The sequence below is a fragment of the Lemur catta genome, chromosome 6 (genome assembly GCF_020740605.2).
Source record: "Lemur catta isolate mLemCat1 chromosome 6, mLemCat1.pri, whole genome shotgun sequence".
NCBI classification, from domain to species: domain Eukaryota; kingdom Metazoa; phylum Chordata; class Mammalia; order Primates; family Lemuridae; genus Lemur; species Lemur catta.
The window spans coordinates 53,679,507-53,697,619 of record NC_059133.1 but is presented as its reverse complement, the minus strand read 5'-3'; the positions used below and the strand labels follow the sequence as shown (position 1 = coordinate 53,697,619).

General features: G+C 31.7%; 2 protein-coding genes across 2 annotated transcripts; one reads left to right on the top strand and one right to left on the bottom strand.

The window, feature by feature from the left end:
- The first annotated feature begins 3,610 nt into the window (after positions 1-3,610).
- LOC123639704 (olfactory receptor 6C2) lies at positions 3,611-4,549 on the top strand. The gene has a single exon (XM_045553764.1). It carries the CDS (start codon positions 3,611-3,613, stop codon positions 4,547-4,549), a length of 939 nt encoding a protein of 312 aa, XP_045409720.1.
- A 5,046-nt stretch (positions 4,550-9,595) lies between these two features.
- Positions 9,596-10,534, bottom strand: LOC123639713 (olfactory receptor 6C70). Its single transcript, XM_045553773.1, has one exon. The coding sequence runs from the start codon at positions 10,532-10,534 to the stop codon at positions 9,596-9,598; it is 939 nt and encodes a 312-aa protein (XP_045409729.1).
- Positions 10,535-18,113: the final 7,579 nt, after the last annotated feature.

Genomic DNA, 18,113 nt, shown 5'->3' with positions numbered 1-18,113 from the left:
AGAAATCTCCTGCTATTGTAGGATTGTGTGTTCTTTACCTCCAAAGTGTTGGGTCATGAGAAACTTAGAATGCTGTGATACTTTAGGAAAAGCTGAATAACACTTTACAGACTTTATGACTGTTCCAGCCTAAAAAAGTGTGACGATATTATTTTTCCCTTATAAAAAGTAGATTTAGTAATTTCTCTCTATGCTAAGTAATTTTGTTTCTCTACAAACACTATTCACTGAGTTTGGTTCTGGGTAGCATGTAGAACTAGACATCTAAATGAACTTTCTAATATGAATAAAAAGACATGAGTGGATTTAATATTTTGTATATGAAAAGGCTATTTCACTAAATACTTTCAAATTGTATTAATTAGCAAATGTACTGGGAATGTTGGCATGAAAGAAATGGATTTTAGGATATAAGTGGTAAAGTAAACTATTTAAACTGACAAAAAAAAAGATTCTACCTTGGAAATAATCATAAATATAGCAGTAATTCTAATCTTCACATTGCAGCATGAACCTTCTACCTATCGGTATTGTCTGAAACTTTAAAACAATTTTTTTAAAAATTTTAAACTTTAAAAAAAACTTTTAAAAAAATTCTACTTTTTAAAAGATAAAAATACAAGTTAAGTCAATTTAATAAAAGGTACATGAACTCATCCATCTTTGGTTCTCCTGGAGAGAGTTGGAACCCATTATATTAAGTGATGTATCCAAAGAATGGAAAAACAAGCATCACATGTACTCACCAGAAAATTGGTTTCCCTGATCATCACCTAAATGCACATCAGGGAAGGGTACCAATTAGATATCAGACTGAGATGGGGGTGGGGGGAGGGGATGGAGGTATGCCTACATGATGAGTGCGTTGCGCTCCGTCTGGGGAATGGTCATGCTTGAGGGTGCTGACTCAGGGAGGTGGGGGGGTGGGGGGAGGGGATGGAGGTATGACTACATGGTGAGTGCCAGGCGCACTGTCTGGTGAATGGACACGCTTGAGGCTCTGACTCGGGGGGATGGGCAGGACATGGACATTGTATATAACCTGAACTTATGTACCCCCATGATGAGCTGAAATAAAAATAAATAAATAAAATAAAATAAAGTAGTTACGCAACTGAAAAAAAAAATTATTGAACACATGTATGTGTTAGGCACAGTTTCTGCACCAACAGGATATAACAGAAAAAGAACAAAGCCTCAGTTCTTAGAGTTAATTTTCTAGTGACCCTAAAGATCCAGTGATCCTAAGAATATTAGGATATTCTTGAAATTCTTGGATGTATCCATACATATGATCTATGTGAATTCCAGCTGATTTTAGTGAAATAAGATAATCCAGCGTCTCTCAGATAAGAGGAATAAGTCTTTAGGTCAGCCTTGAAAAAGAAAGGCAAGTGGAAAGTAAAACAACCTCAGTCTCTAAAAAATGGTATATGGGGATCAAATTCTGGAGGTAAAAAAAAAAAAAACAATTCTAAGTGCCTAACAAGGAAGGGGTCAGGAGAGAGATGATTACCAGAAACAAGTGTACAAACAACAACAGATAGGGAATTATAACATTAAGGGTAAAGAGTAGTTCACAGGCCAAAGAAAAACTCAGGAAAAGATACTAGAAAAAGAGGATTTGCAAAGCTTAGAATTGAAATTATTCAGGTCTTTTGTTTAAGAACACACTCAGAATGACAGCACAGTTTGAAACAGATGTGAACATGAGAACTTTGAACCCACTGACCAGACTAGGCATTAAGGAATATATCTTACTCTTGGTATATAGACAACTGTGTTTTATTTCATCATTAAATTTATTAAGAACCCTGTATATGCCAGATATAAAAGAAAATATGAGTATGCAAGATGTTGCCTCTATTTTAAAGAAGTTTATAGAAACATACAGGAGAAATGTATACAATGTGATATATTTCAAGACAGGGTAAGTAGCAGGTACTTGAAAAGAACATAGGAGCATAATTTCACATTATCTGTGTGAGTAAATGAAAATTTCCTTGAGGAACTGATACCTAAGCAGAATCCTGAAGGACTAATAGGCATTAGTCAGTCAAAAGATTCCCCTCTGCAGAGGAGATACCATGTAGAAAATAATAATTGGGAGTAGTCAATGTTAGTGAAACTTAAGTCATAAGGAAGAAAGGAAAGAATATGGCAAGTGATAAAATGGGAAAATCAAGGAAAGTCCTGTCCATGAAGAGCCTTGAAGTCTACACAAAAGATATTAATCTACATCAAGAAATAATAACACCAGAAGAAGAGAAGGCTTAGAATATGACTACCTAGAACATGTATTAATAGTAAGTATTAATGAGATGTCTGTGGAACATCCAATTTGTGTTGTATACTTAGGGATGCTTTTTATGAAAGATGTATCCAGTCTTTGAAATATATCACACAAATGATAATTTAAAAAATTGGCCTACGTGACATCACTCTTGGCGAGTAGAGAGTAAGAAGAATGGCAAACAGAAAACAAGAAGTCAGGGTCTGAAGATAGATTATTGGGGAATATCAATATCTCACAGATGAAGAGAGAAGAGACTAAAAAGAGAGACACAAAAGATCTACAACTAGGAAGACTATCAGAATGATGGCATGGAACCCACTTAAGGAATGATTGAAATATTATTTTTCGATGCTATGGCAATGCCAGGCAAGATAAAAACTAAACTGTGCCCTTAGCTTCAACAGTAATGAAGTCCTTGTAGGTGTTAGGAAAGCTATAGGAGGTAGAAATGAAAGTGAGGGCACAAAGGGTTAACAAGCCTAAATTGAGTGGGAGTCAGATAATAAGGAGACACTCATGTCTTTTTAAAGGAATTATTAACATAATGAAAAAAGACACAGCCTAGAAGACTATATTTAGTCATGTTAATTATAGATTAGCTTCTGGGGCTTTGAGAGAAAAGGAACTACAGTCAGATAAATGAACGTAAAATGATAGCATGTGAGAATATTCCTTTTGTAAATACTTTAACCCAAGTTTTTCTCACACTATAGATAAAACAGCTTTACATCAAACTATCTATGTTCCCTGTGTTGAGTATGAGGAATACCAACAAAGAAAAATAGAGACCAGGGAAAGGCTCTTTAAGTCCAGTTTTATATCATTGCTATTTGTTTGTTTTCCAGGAGAAATGCATCTTTCCCTTAGAACAATCCTTGAATAATAACAATTGAAGAGAATTTACATTCTTAATTACCTGTATATCTCCTATATCCAGAGTTTGTCTTGGACAAAGAACTTTTAAGTACTCATGAAATGACATCATCATTTTCTGACCCATTTGTAAATCTCATCCACGTAATGATCTACAATCAGACGCATTTGTAAATTCTACGAGGCAAGGAATGACCAAACAAAAAGTTAGACTGTTTTACAATAACATGAATTCTAAAGAAAACCTCCACTGTTTATATATAAAATTCAGAAAGACTATTGGAATAGTGGAGGTATTGATTATTATGTGAAGGATGAAAATAAATGTAGGCTGGTTGTTTGGCCTCTGCGTGTATAGCCTTTTGCTATAGAAATTGAATATCTCCCTTCTCATAAATCTTGACTTTTACATGAGAATTGGTTGGATATCGAAGGTCAGTGATGAGAAACCACACAGTAGTAACAACTTTCATCCTGCTGGGGCTGACAGATGACCCACAGCTACAAGTTCTGCTTTTCATCTTTCTATTTCTCACCTACATGTTGAGTGTAACAGGGAACCTGACTATTATCACCCTCACCTTGGTGGACCACCACCTAAAAACTCCTATGTACTTTTTCCTCAGAAATTTTTCCTTCTTAGAAGTTTCGTTTACCACAGTCTGTATTCCTAGATTCCTGTATAGTATATCAACTGGGGACAACAGCATTACCTACAATGCTTGTGCAAGTCAAATATTCTTTGTTATTTTCTTTGGAGCAACAGAATTTTTCCTCTTGGCAGCCATGTCCTATGACCGCTATGTGGCCATCTGCAAACCCCTTCATTATATGATCATCATGAACAACAGGGTGTGCACCTTATTAGTCCTCTGCTGTTGGGTGGCTGGGCTGATGATTATTGTCCCACCACTTAGCTTAGGCCTCCAGCTTGAATTCTGTGACTCCAATGCCATTGATCATTTTAGCTGCGATGCAGGTCCCCTCCTAAAGATCTCGTGCTCAGATACATGGGTAATAGAACAGATGGTTATACTTGTGGCTGTATTTGCACTCATTATCACTCTAGTCTGTGTGATTCTGTCCTACTCATACATAATCAGAACAATTCTGAGATTCCCCTCTGTTCAGCAAAGGAGAAAAGCCTTTTCCACCTGCTCATCCCACATGATTGTTGTTTCCATTGCCTACGGAAGCTGCATCTTCATCTATGTCAAGCCCTCAGCAAAGGACGAGGTGGCCATAAACAAAGGAGTGTCTGTGCTCACTACTTCTGTGGCACCTTTGTTGAATCCCTTCATCTACACCTTGAGAAACAAACAAGTGAAACAAGCCTTCAATGACTCTATAAAGATGATTGCATTTCTCTCAAAGAAGTAGAAGTTTTGATGAATTAGAATGAAATGAAAGAAGAAAGTTCCCTAAATATTGTCCTACTTCTGGCTTATTTCATTTTGTTCTGCATACAATTCAGTCATATTAACCTTCTCAGTAACATTTAATATTGCATCCTGATCTCATCTTTATCAAACTACTTATTCTTTCAAAACAAGCCTATACATAGTGTTTTCCCTCATTGTGAAATTAAAAAATATATTTTTAAGAAATTACATTTTTCTGTACCTCTGACCCGAATCTTTTCTTTATTATTCTAGGGAAGAAAAGAAAGTAATAATGCTTAAAAGTGTACAAATTATCTAGAAGTTAATTTATGTAGTAATAGTACTAGTTTCTCTAATACAAAGTCTTCAAAATTAATATAGTAAATTCAAGAATCAAACAAAAAGTAGAAAACACAGCAGAAATATATTAAATATAAATTAAACCAAATAAGGCATTCTGGGCCAATTAAAATAATTGGAAATAATATATTAATAGTAGTTTAAGATTAATTAGAATTAAAGAAATGGAAACATCTTCACTATCACTAGTAAGATGCATTAGTTCCTTCTTTACATTACATGAGAGAAGAACTTCACTTAAAAGATGTATGTTTAGTTTCAAACAAATGTAAACATAAAGTCACTTATTATGAGTTATAAAATCAGAGTAGATACATAAGAACAAATTGGAACACCAAAATTTAATTGCTCATAAAATAAGACAGCTATTTACATCAACAGAAAGGTAACTAAAAGATTTAAGTAGATATTGAGGATATACAACCAGAACAGATAGAAAAAAATGAAGACCTACAAATGGGAATAAATATTAGAATTATATCAAAAGGACAATTAAAGAAAATATTCACAAATTAAAGAGGTTACAGTTTTAAGCTATTAATAGTGGCTATTAAAATATTTAATGTATTTCATTGCTTCTCAGCAAAACAAAGAAAATTAAATGAGTTTCTACTGATAATGCTCTCCCCTTTTTAATTATTATATCTAAGATAATTACTTCTACAGGCTAACAAAGACTAAATTGTTAAAGGAAAGTTGGAAAAATAACTTGTATTAAATTACAAACTCAGGAATTATTTATTTTAAATATTAAAAGTGGGCTTTGAAATTGCAGTAAAACATTCTTTCATATTATTTCTATTGATACAATTTTGAAAATAACTACATTTTTGAACTACCAATAATGTGTCAAACTCTTTGCAAACATCATGATTAATGATACTGTAAATATGTTTTAAGTATGCTAAAATGTAGAAATAAGATTGAATAAATTGGCCAATATATCATAGGCAGGAAATGACGAAGCCTGATTTCTGATTTCAAGTCATGTTCAATCTACTACACTTCACTGCTTTTCAGGCTGCAGAGTAATATTGGCGGTGGGGGGGGATGAGAAAATATGCTCTAATTGGAAGTATATGAACTGGCATAGGTCTCTCTCTATATATATATTTCTCCTGCTCTCTCTCTCCAAAAAGACACTTTTAGTCTACCAGTGTTTCTACTTGTACTTGTTTTTTCAATTGCTTTGATCAACTTTAAAGAAAAAAATTAAATTTTCTAAACACTTCATAATTTATAAAATAGATTTTATGTACCATAGTATGTCCTATTCTATCTAGTTTATGTAAGATTTTCTATTTTCATATGGAGCAAGAAGATGAAATAAAACTGCAGTTATCATCTCCCCACCAACATTGAAGCACATTTATTATCAACACTACCTTCAGTTTTAATATTCATTTGACCTAAGAACAACACTCAATCTGAAATCTAAAAGCATTCAGAGCAATTATACACGTTATCGTGCACTACCAGACAAGCAGTGGACTTCTTGAGTAGAAACTAGAAGCCAAAGGATAATGGAGTAGCACTTCAAAGTGCTGAAAGAAAGAAAAGAAGCAGCAAACAAAGAATTGTATACCCAGGAAAATATCTATCAAAATAATGGCAAAATAAACAAAAGCAATTAAATGTTATTGTCAGCATAAATTCATAGTAAGAAACATTAGAGAAAGTTGTTGTAGCTGAAGGAAAATGATCCTAAATGAAAATGCATGCAACTGCCAAAGGCATGAAGAGTGACAAAAGGTAAATGTAAAAGAATGCAAAACTAATTTTTTAAAATATGCTTGGAAGTGTAACATGTGACTCAACCGAATCCAAACTTCACAGAACAAATCCCTTTATTTAAAGGCTTTGTTCTGTAAAATTTGAATTCAGTTAAAAGGTTGCACTCAAGGATCCGGAAGGCCACATGTGGCCCCAGGTTCCCCACTCCACTGTGAAAGGTAGTAACAGGAATGAAGGACATTTGAGGCAAATAGAAAGCAACAAAGGAGATGGTGGATGTAAAACCAATTACAATATTATTATTGGAACAATAATTATTTTGTAATTTCTAACAAAAATAAATATTATTAAAATAAACACTATAACAAAAAGGCAAGTATCATCAGAACCAATTTTTTTTTTCCAGCTTGGGAAAAAAAAGGTTTTTGTTTTTTTTTATTTCAGCTTATTATGGGGGTACAAAAGCTCAGGTTATATATATTGCCCATGTCCCATCCATCCCCCTGAGTCAGAGCCTCAAGAGTGTCCATTCTCCAGACAGTGCGCCTGGCACTCACCATGTAGTCATACCTCCATCCCCTCCCCCCACCCCCCACCTCAGTCTGATGCCCAGTTGGTATCATTCCCCAGTGTGCATTTAGGTGATGATCAGGGAAACCAATTTGCTGGTGAGTACATGTGATGCTTGTTTTTCCATTCTTGGGATACTTCACTTAATATAATGGGTTCCAACTCTCTCCAGGAGAATCAAAGAGATGTCGTGTCACCGTTATTTCTTATAGCTGAGTAATACTCCATGGTATACATATACCACAATTTACTAATCCATTCGTGAATTGATGAGCACTTGGGTTGTTTCCACATCTTTGCAATTGTGAATTGTGCTGCTATAAACATTCGGGTGCAGGTGTCTTTTTTATAGAATGACTTTTGTTCTTCTGGGTAGATGCCCAATAATGGGATTGCTGGATCGAATGGTAGGTCTACTTGAATCTGTTTAAGGTATCTCCATATTGTTTTCCATAGGGGTTGCACTAGTTTACAGTCCCACCAGTAGTGTATGAGTGTTCGTAGAACCAATTTTAAGTGTCTATTATTATAATAGCCTAATTTAAGTATAAGAACACAGAGTAATTGAAAGTAAGAGGATGGAATCAAAAGGCATACAAGGCAAAACTAAACAAAACAAAGTGACATGACTATGCTAATATCACTAGATTTTAAGGCAAGATATATTGCTAGAGATAAAAAGTAAAATGTCATAATGATAAAAGGGTTCATTAAACTTAAAGGCACACAAATTTTATACCTGTACATTCCTAATAATACAACACTGAGAGATATAAGGCAAAGATGAAGAGGGATAAGAAGAGAAATACAGAAATCTACAATTTCAGCTGGGGATTTTCATAAAATGAAAAAATTTATTTTTCAGCAAATTGATCTTTCAAAACTGAGCTTCCATGAGAGAATTAAGCACCACATAAAAGTATTCCCAGAGAAAAGGCAGAGTAAATTAAACAAAATTACTTTTTCAAATGACTATATTGAATAGTACAGTATAGTGATTGCATATAATGTGAATAAAAAAATTGTTGTGTGGCTTTTCCTTTTTCTAACACTTTAAAGACTTTGAACCTATCTGTGTCTTTCTAGTAATAACAAAAAATTATGGGAAGTTTCTGCAGCACATTATCTTATGCATTTATCCTTTCCAGTTCTTTTAGACAGAGTGACAGCAACAATCGTTGTCTTGATATTTGAGAAATAATTTGTCTTTTTAATTTTGCATTATCATCTTGTAATTTATTCTGAAGATCAGAGTCTGCCAATAATCTAGTAATAAATTTTATTTGATCCCTTCATGTTTTCTTTTCTCACTATCATTAAAATTAATAGGCACATATTTTCAGGAATATTGACTAGGGAAATACATACTAACTATATACATACATAAGAACAAATACTAGTGGCGTATATGGAAGATAATCTTGTGCTAGTAGCTTAATCACCACCATAGTATAAACCAATTGGTATAATGGCATAAACACATATTCATCAGAAAAAATAGAATGTGGTATATACATGTTCTAAGCTTTGGAGAAAAAAGGAAACATAATTTTATATCCCTAGTTTGGAGGAAATTAAACATAATTTTATCTTTAAAGTCATTTAAATTTTAAGATATTTATATTCAATACAATTTACTGTGAAAAATGTTTACAGAATTAAAAACTAATAATTATGTAACAGGATATAAAATTCATCACATATTCCCATTTACTCAGTACATTAATTGATATGGTCAAGATATTAAACTTGCTTATATGCTCTTGAAAAAGATTGTCGATGGACTCAACTACATATGCATGAAATCATATTTATTATCCACTGAAAATTTAAAAATCTGTTCAACATAAATAGTAAATCTCACACGAATGAAATATATGATTCACTTCAAAGGAAATATTGCTTTCTTACTATGTTGACAATTGACACTTTACAAAACAATTTTCTACATCACTTGTTAAAGAATAAGCTCTCTTGAATATTTTAAGCATATTTAATAATAACAAAATTTGATTTATCTAAGACTTTTAAAGAACATGGCTTTTAAATAAAACAAGGTATATTTCTTCATGTTATTTAACAAATCCAGCTGCTCAAAAACTTACATTCTATAATATAACCAAAACCCCTCATTCATCTTATTCCAACATGCTTTTACAGAAAATGAATTTTGCAATTTTTTTATTTCTGACATAGAAGGGTTTGCAAATTGAATAACAGAAAGTTAAAGCCAAAAAATAGGATAAAAATAGTTTTGAGGCTCGGGCAAGCTAAAATAATGCAAACAATTAAATATTACATAGCAATTATTTAGAAGCGACAAATTAGTGTTTTGTTCAAAATTCCTTATATGTCTTCATGTTAATTATTTCAAGTGGTATTACTTGTCTGAAGCAGAAAATATCTTTTTAACTGCATCTCTAAAGGCCTGTTTAACTTGCTGATTCCTCAGAGTATAAATGAATGGGTTCAATAAAGGGGCAATTGATGTATTGAGCACAGCTACTCCTTTGCTTAAAGTAATTCTTTCATGTGCTGATGGTTTTATGTAGATAAATATACAACTACCGTAAGTGATGGAGACAACAATCATGTGAGAAGAACAGGTGGAAAAGGCTTTTTTCTTTTGGTGAGCTGAAGGGAATTTTAGAATTGTCTTTATGACATAAGAGTAAGAAAGGATTACTAAAAGCAGTGTCACAATGAGTATCAGCACAGCTAAGAAAAAAGCAATCAGTTCCAGTAAATGTGTGTCTGAGCAAGAAAGTTGAAGGACAGGAGAAATGTCACAAATGAAATGATCAATGATATTTGAAGCACAGAATTCTAGGTTAAGAATGAAAATCAGTGGAGGGAAAATGACGAGGAATGCAGTTACCCAAGAACTGAGTACAAGCTGATGGCAGACTTTGTTGCTCATAATGGATGTATAATGCAAAGGTTTGCAGATGGCAACATACCGGTCATACGACATAGCAGCCAGGAGGAAAAATTCTGTAACCCCCAAGAATATGTAAAAAAACAACTGAGATATACAACCATTATAGGAAATGGTCTTTTCCCTGGTTACAACGGTGATTAGGAATCTGGGAATGCAAGCAGTTGTGAATGAAATTTCCAGGAAAGAGAAATTACGGAGGAAGAAATACATGGGGGTCTTGAGTTGGGAATCCAGCAGAGTGAGGGCAATGATGGTGAAGTTCCCTAAAATGCTCAACATGTAATTAAGAAGTAGAAATAAGAAAATTATAATCTGTAACTGATAATTATCTGTCAGTCCCAGAAGGATAAATTCTATCTGCCTTGTATGGTTCTTCATTTCTCTTTTGTGATTTCAGCCAAATTCTAAAAATACAAAAATCAGAAACTACATGAATATATTTAAATCCAGGAAAAGATATATGAAAGGATCCATGTTCACAAACATACCCATGTAAGAGGCAATACTCCATGGATGTTGAAGATATAATGTAGAACCATGCAACAGAAACTGTGAATGAAGAACTTAAAAGAACTATAACAGTCAACTATTAAATATTTTGAAAATTGATCTGTAAAACTCATAATAGCTGATTTTTTCACTCTTCCAATTAATTATAATTAATTCCAAAATTTTCCAGTTGTTAAAAAATTAGAGATCTTGCTTCTACATTCAGAATAATTCATTCATTTTAAAATTATGAATTTCATCAAAAGAAAATTATGCCAGTATAATGAATTAAGACCATCAGTTAATTCTCAAACTTCAGATTTTATATTAAAGTGATATTTATTTAGCTCCCCATTGTAGCCTCTTGCAATTTCTATATGAACTACTGATGAAGACACAGAAAATGACCCCCAAAAGTATAAGAGTTTATACCACATCAAATAAATACTAGTTGAATCTAGGAAAATTGAAACTGAATATTAAGCATATATAGCCAAATTTACCAAAGAGAAATATTAGGTTATTAAGTATGAAATGTCCTATTTCCTTAAGTACAAAGGTTGACAGTTGATTTCTCTAACATTTCACTTTGAGACTTCTTGTTTTATTTTTATTGTGAAGGTACATCCTCAGTTCTGCAAACGCACGATGTGGCTTGGGATTATCTTTCAAATTTTTTTAGAGCAATATTTGTGAAACCATGGATAAGTCAAAAATTCATGTTATTTTTAAACGAGTTCCATCATGGAACCAATGCAGTGCAGACAGCTCGAAATATCAACGAAGTGTTTAGGAAGGATGTGGCTAGTGAATACACAGTACATCGATGGTTTGAGAAGTTCTGTTCTGGTGATTTTAATCTTGAAAATGTGCCATGTGGGCGACCTGAGACAAAGGTGGATAATGGTGAGCTGAAAGCTGTAGTGGAAACGAATCCATCTCAACCTATGCATGATTTAGCAGCAAGGTTTGATGTTACTATTCCAACCATACTGGACCATTTGAAACAAATGGGCAAGATAAGGAAGTTGAATAGATGGGTTCCACATGAATTAAATGAGAGTCAGAAGAGAAATCTTCTCAAAGTTTGCCTTTCTTTGTTGTCATGACATAAAGGCAAACCATTTCTACACCATATTGTTATGTGTGATGAAAAATGGACTCTTTTTGACAATTGCAAATGTTGGGCACAATGGCTGGTTAAAGATGAAGTGCCGAAACACAGTCCAAAACCAAGTATTCATCAAAAAACGCTAATGGTAGTGTCTGTTTGGTGATCTAACATTGGTATTACCCACTACAGCTTCATGAAACCTGGTCAATCCATTACAGTGGATGTCTACTGCAACCAGTTGGATGAAATGATGAGGATGCTTGCGATTAAGCACCTGAGATTGGTCAACAGAGGCAGGCCAATCATCTTGTAAGGCCACACTTGATCACAAACAACGCTGCTTAAACTACAGCAGCTGGACTTGGAAACTCTCTGTCATTCATCATGTTCACCAGACCTTGCACCAACTGACTACACTTCTTCCAGCTTTGGACCACTTCTTGCAGGAAAAATATTCAATTATCAACAAGCTGTGTAAAGTGCCTTTTGTGATCTCATTGCCAGTAGCTCTCCAGTCTTCTTCGCTGCTGGCGTAAACAAGCTACTGTAAAGATGGCAAAACTGTGCTGATAGTTTAGGTGCATACTTTGATTAATTGTACTGCTTTTTGTTTGAGATATAATAAACTACACTTTTGATTCAACCAGACATTTCATATTTAATGACCTAATACATAGAAAGAATCTATTTAGGACTTCAAAATTTTGTCACATTATCTATGACCTCAGGTCCCCAGCAATCACTCATAAATCTAATCAATATCTATTAATTTAAGGAAGTACTGGTGTAGGAAGTGTGTAATGATTTGGATGGGACAACAGCATTGTGAGAGTATTTTATGTTTGCAATTATAGGTTTCCACAGTACCACATTGCCAATGACAAAAACTAAGGAGTAATAGTGCAGAAGTGTAGCAAGGGTGGGAGCCTATTGGGAATTAGAAACTAGACTTAAAATTGCTTTTAGGGCTATGGATGTAAGAACAAATTAATGGCTACTGAGGAAAGGACAATCCACTCTTAAGGTTAAAGTTTGGACAGATTTTTTGTTAATAATCAATTTTTAAGTGTTAAACTGAATGTCATGAACAAACATAACAGAAAATAAGACAGAATAATATGGCTACATTAGTAGTTTAGATTTAAGTCAAAGAGATATTTTGGAATTTCTAGTCTATCACTTATTTCTAGTTATGAGGTCTTGGGAAAATTAATTAACTTCCTTACATTAGTTTTCATTTATTAAAAGAAGGTAAAATAGCTTTGACCTTGGTTATAACAATTAAATGAGATGTATACAGAACACATCAATATCTAGCAACTGCTCAATAACCAACAAAGAGATCCGCACATATAAAAACTAAAAATGTAGTCAGAGTTTTTACTGTTTCATCAAGCTTCAAATAATTACAGGTGTAGCAAGTGTTCCCTAATCACTGGAATCTGCTGATACTAGTGGATCTTCTGTGTGTTGGAAAAGATATTCCATTTGTATTATGAAATAAATAATATAGTTTATAAAATAATCACAGTTTTGTAGTTCAACATAGCTTTCTATTTTCACATTGCAGCATCAGTTCTGAAAATGCAAATGTTTGCATGTTGAATTTTTTTCAGGTCTGCTTCTAAGATGCAGGGAAGTAAAACAGTGATACGAAAAATTATAGGAAATTCTGCTTATGGCATCTTTGTTTAAAAACATACTATTGATAACCTAATATTACAAAAACATACTGTTAGATTTTATTTTACTATAGTGTAATGAATATGCCTACAACTTTCCAAACTTTAAGAGAAGAGTAAATTATGCTGAATTAGTGCTCATCCAATTGATTTTTATCCAAATACAGATGTAATATAAGCAAATTAAATAATGTTGTTTGTTATTAAAATTTTGCACACCTTTTTCAAATTCCTATAAAACTTATTCGCTAGGATACAAATATGGTTGATTCATTTGAAATTAAACTATAGCTAATATATTCTTTAGAAATTACACTAATAACTCTTTATATAGTGAGAATCAATCCCTAATATTTTTATTTTTTTCCCTAGTATTTTTAAAGTACATATTATTTAAGTAAAATGTTAAAAAGAGACAAAATGTTGATAATCCTTAAAAAAACATATTTTTGTGGGATAAAGACAATATTGGAAATGAGAAAGGTACAAATAAAAAATTAAAATTATAAGAGCATCTTCTGATCATCCTTGTGAAAATAAAGTTAGCAATTGAGAGGTAGAATAACAAATTCCTGAGGAAATAATCAACTACAAATTAGCAAAGTATAAAATATAAGTAGAAAATAACTATTACAAAAACTAAAAGAATTGTCAACAATCTATGTTCCAACTTCAATAAATTCAAAACATTTATTCTGAAATCTGTAACCAATTAATATTATAAAGAGAAATTATACATTATAAAATTCAATTAAAGATTTGATTGGTAGATAAAATAGATTTACTTTCTACTGATCTGATCAGCCCTAGAATATGCAAGATAATAAACTAAAAGTATTACAAACATAAGATAGTTCAGTAATAAGAACTGTTAAACAAATTTCTAAAATGAAAACCATGTTTAGAATGTATAATGTACAATTTATCTTTCTCAAAAACCAAATAATTGAACTCCCATATTATGTAACAGCTAAATGTCATGTTATGGTTTAAGAGTAAAACATACAAAACAATCCAAATATTTAAAAATAAACAATTCTTTAAATAGTTTAGTCATTCATATAATAACTGTTGTGACAGTGAGGACATTGGAGAATATACATTCTCATGAAAAACATTCCAAGTATATTTTAGATACAAATTTCCAAAGAAGTTTGCATTTTATTTTTTTATAAATGCCTACATATTATGCATATAGCTATGAGTTCTGCAAATGTATACAAAAATCTACCTAATGGGTACAATAAACACTCTTCAGGTAATGGGCACACTAATAGCCCTGACTCAAGCATTATGAAAGCTATCCATAAAACAAAACCATTTGTTTCCCCTTAATATTTTGAAATAAAAGAATAAAACTATGATTAAATATAAAATTCTTATACAGATATTAATTATAGTACATTTATATTTTTGATAAAAATAATCTAGTCATTATTAATATCTATCAAAGGAAATAATTATATATTTTTCTTAATCTCCATTTTGTTATTTAATAACAAAAACTAATAATGAATTCAGAAACTGATTGTATATTTTAGAGTTGTGTTTTCAACTAAAAAATAGTGATGCACTTTATTTCCTTTTAATCAAATTTGCAAAATAGCTAAACTATTTCCAAATGAACTTAGAACATAAGCCTTGAGGGAAAAAATAAACTATGTTATGTAATGTACAGTATTCTACGTGATTTAGCCTATTATCTCATATATGAATTCAAGAACTCAACATTACCAATGTTATTCCTTTAGCAAGTTACTGTTTTCTAATTTCATGTTTCTTATATCTTCTCTTATACTAATTTTCCAATAAATTATTTCCAGGCTTTAGTGGAAATGGTAGATGATAGAGAACCATAGACGAATTTGCTTTTCTCCCTTGATTTCATCTCAATTTGGTACTGTTCATTTTCTAATATGTCTGTGCTCTAATACATAATTTTTCTAAAAAATACATTGAGCATTTCTGTAGATTCAGTGTGAATATCAGAGTAATTTCAAAACCAGAAAGCAAACATTTATTCTTCAACCAGAGCAAATTTGGCAATCAATAATCATCAATAACTTGTGATTGTTCACATGTACTAATCAGAATCAACACTTACAAAGAGCTATTTTTTGCTACTTGTTAAAATATATAAAACCAGTGAAGTCAGTTCTCCAGGAAAAATATCTTTTTGACCTTGTTATGTTTGATCAACTTCTAAAATTGTTTAAATTTCTTTATCTAGACAGCAGTAGAATAAGCATTATTTCCTACACAATTCTGTAGTGTAGTGTCTCATTTAAATCACTAAAGTTATAACCTAAACTTTTGTACCCCCATACAAGCTGAAATTAAAAAATAAATAAAAATAAAAATAAAAAATAAATCACTAAAGCATTAAAAATGCAGGTACAGTGCATAAATGAAACTTTATGCTCTTGCATTCATCAATTCATAACATAGAAATGAAGAATTATTAGTGTTTTATTAAAAGGGAAATAATAAAGTACCATCTTTGAATCACCGGTATTTATTTGTGTGTAACTTACATCTTTTATTTTTGAAAGAAAAGTAACACCACTATTTTACTTACCATTAGCAGTATATGTTGGTATCGCTTTTCTTTTCTTCTGGAATACATAAGCAACCATAATAAAAGACAAATACAGTCACTGGAAAATAATATTTAATTTTTTCAGCAGGAAATTTAACATATATAATCTCTAAGGTTAATTCAAAGCAGAAATCCAAAATGTGAATGTTTTGTAATGCAATTTTTCTTCACTATCACATGAATCTAAATACATGGAAGAATCTATGTCTTAGACAATAAATATTTCTAATAATTTTCTCTTTTAATATCAGATAAATTATAAGATATGTAATAATATGTAAGTGCAACTGTTCTCACCTCATAAACCTTCCCAAAGATTATTATAACTGAGATGATTTGCTAGAAACTTGTGAAAGATTTACTAGTTTCCAATTAATTTAAAAGAGTGAATGCTTCTCTGTGGGAAATCTCAGAGGATAGTGTCCCTAACGAAAAACAGGGAAGATTAGAAAATAGCCAAAACAGCCTGTTGGCCTTGTTTATCTTTTAGTTAAAAATAGGTTTATTGTTTGAAGCATGATGATATTAAGTACCATTAGGTTTGTCACATTAAAAATAATCATTTCAAAACAAACATGGAGACACAAATTATTTTGGATAAAAGCTAATGCATATATGCCCAGATGCCAAGATGATCCATTCTGAGGGATTTTTTTCCCTTCAATATATGAATGTATCAGTAGGATAACAGTATATGAGTACCTAATACAAATATTACTTATTTTTTAAAAGAGCAATTGTGTTCAAGATTTTAAAAAATAGAATTTTTGCATAATATTATAATTTGAGAACAAACTTTTGAACATTTTCTTCAGTAAATTGAGGATTGGCACCTAAGTTCAACCTTCCTAAAGTAGTATTAATTATTATAACACCTATCATGTACTGAACTTTATACATGAAGCACTGTGTTAATTGTTGTGGATAACATTATTCAATTTAATCATCATAATAGGCAAAGGAGACATGATTGTGAATATTTTTTACCATTAGAAAAACTGAGAATTAGGCAAATCAGTTTGCTTGTTCACATTCATGGAAGATTAGAAATTATAAAGACACAATTACAATCAGATCTTTGATTCAAAATATAGTTTGTTAAGCATTATGACATACTTCCAATAAAGCAAATGGATGAGCAGTTAGATAGATAGATAGATAGGTAGATAGATAGACAGATAGATAAAGGGAGGGAGATATTTAATTTAGAAAATACTCTATGATCTGATGTTTGAAATCATAAATGGGATTTGAATGTTGAACAATATTTTTTGATCAAATAAGCATATAATTAAAAGAGTGATATTTTTATACCATAGCTTGCAAATATTTTTCAAGAAACAAAATGAATTCATGAAGCTTCTCTAAGTTTACATTTTACACAAAATTTTGATTTTTGAGCCAAATTACTATTCTATATATTCTAGTGTTTTACAGTATTATATTATATAGACAAGCACAGGAAAAAAACTACAATTGAATATAAATGGAAACAAATGAAGTTACAGTATTTCACATTTAATAAAATAACCACAAGGGAAAACAAAGAAATACAAATGTTAAATGCATAATTTTGTATATTATGCTCTGATTATTAACTCTCCATGGGATATATTCCAAAGAGTAAAACAAATAATCTTTCATTTCATTGAGTTTATATGTTGTTATTGGGGTACTGAAAGAGTACTTCTGATTTTATTTTGTGTGAACTTCAGCATTGAGCAAATTAGTAAATATATTGATGTTGGGAGCTAGGAATCTCACTCTAGGGGCCAAAAAAGGGAAATCAAATATGAATGAGAAAATAATTCATTGGTGTTGGATTTAAATAAGAGGTATCTGTGTAAACTAATGATTTTTTATTGTGCTTTTTCTTAGATTTGTTTTTCAAAAGATCCCATACAGCATTTTGATGGTATTAGCATTCTCAAAAAAACAATGAATTGATTTCCTTCTCAGCTATTGTGAATAGTGCTGCAATAAACATAGGAGTGCTGGTATCTGTTCGACATACTGATTTCATTTTCTTTGACCGGATACCCAATAGTGGGATGGCTGGATCATACAGTAGTT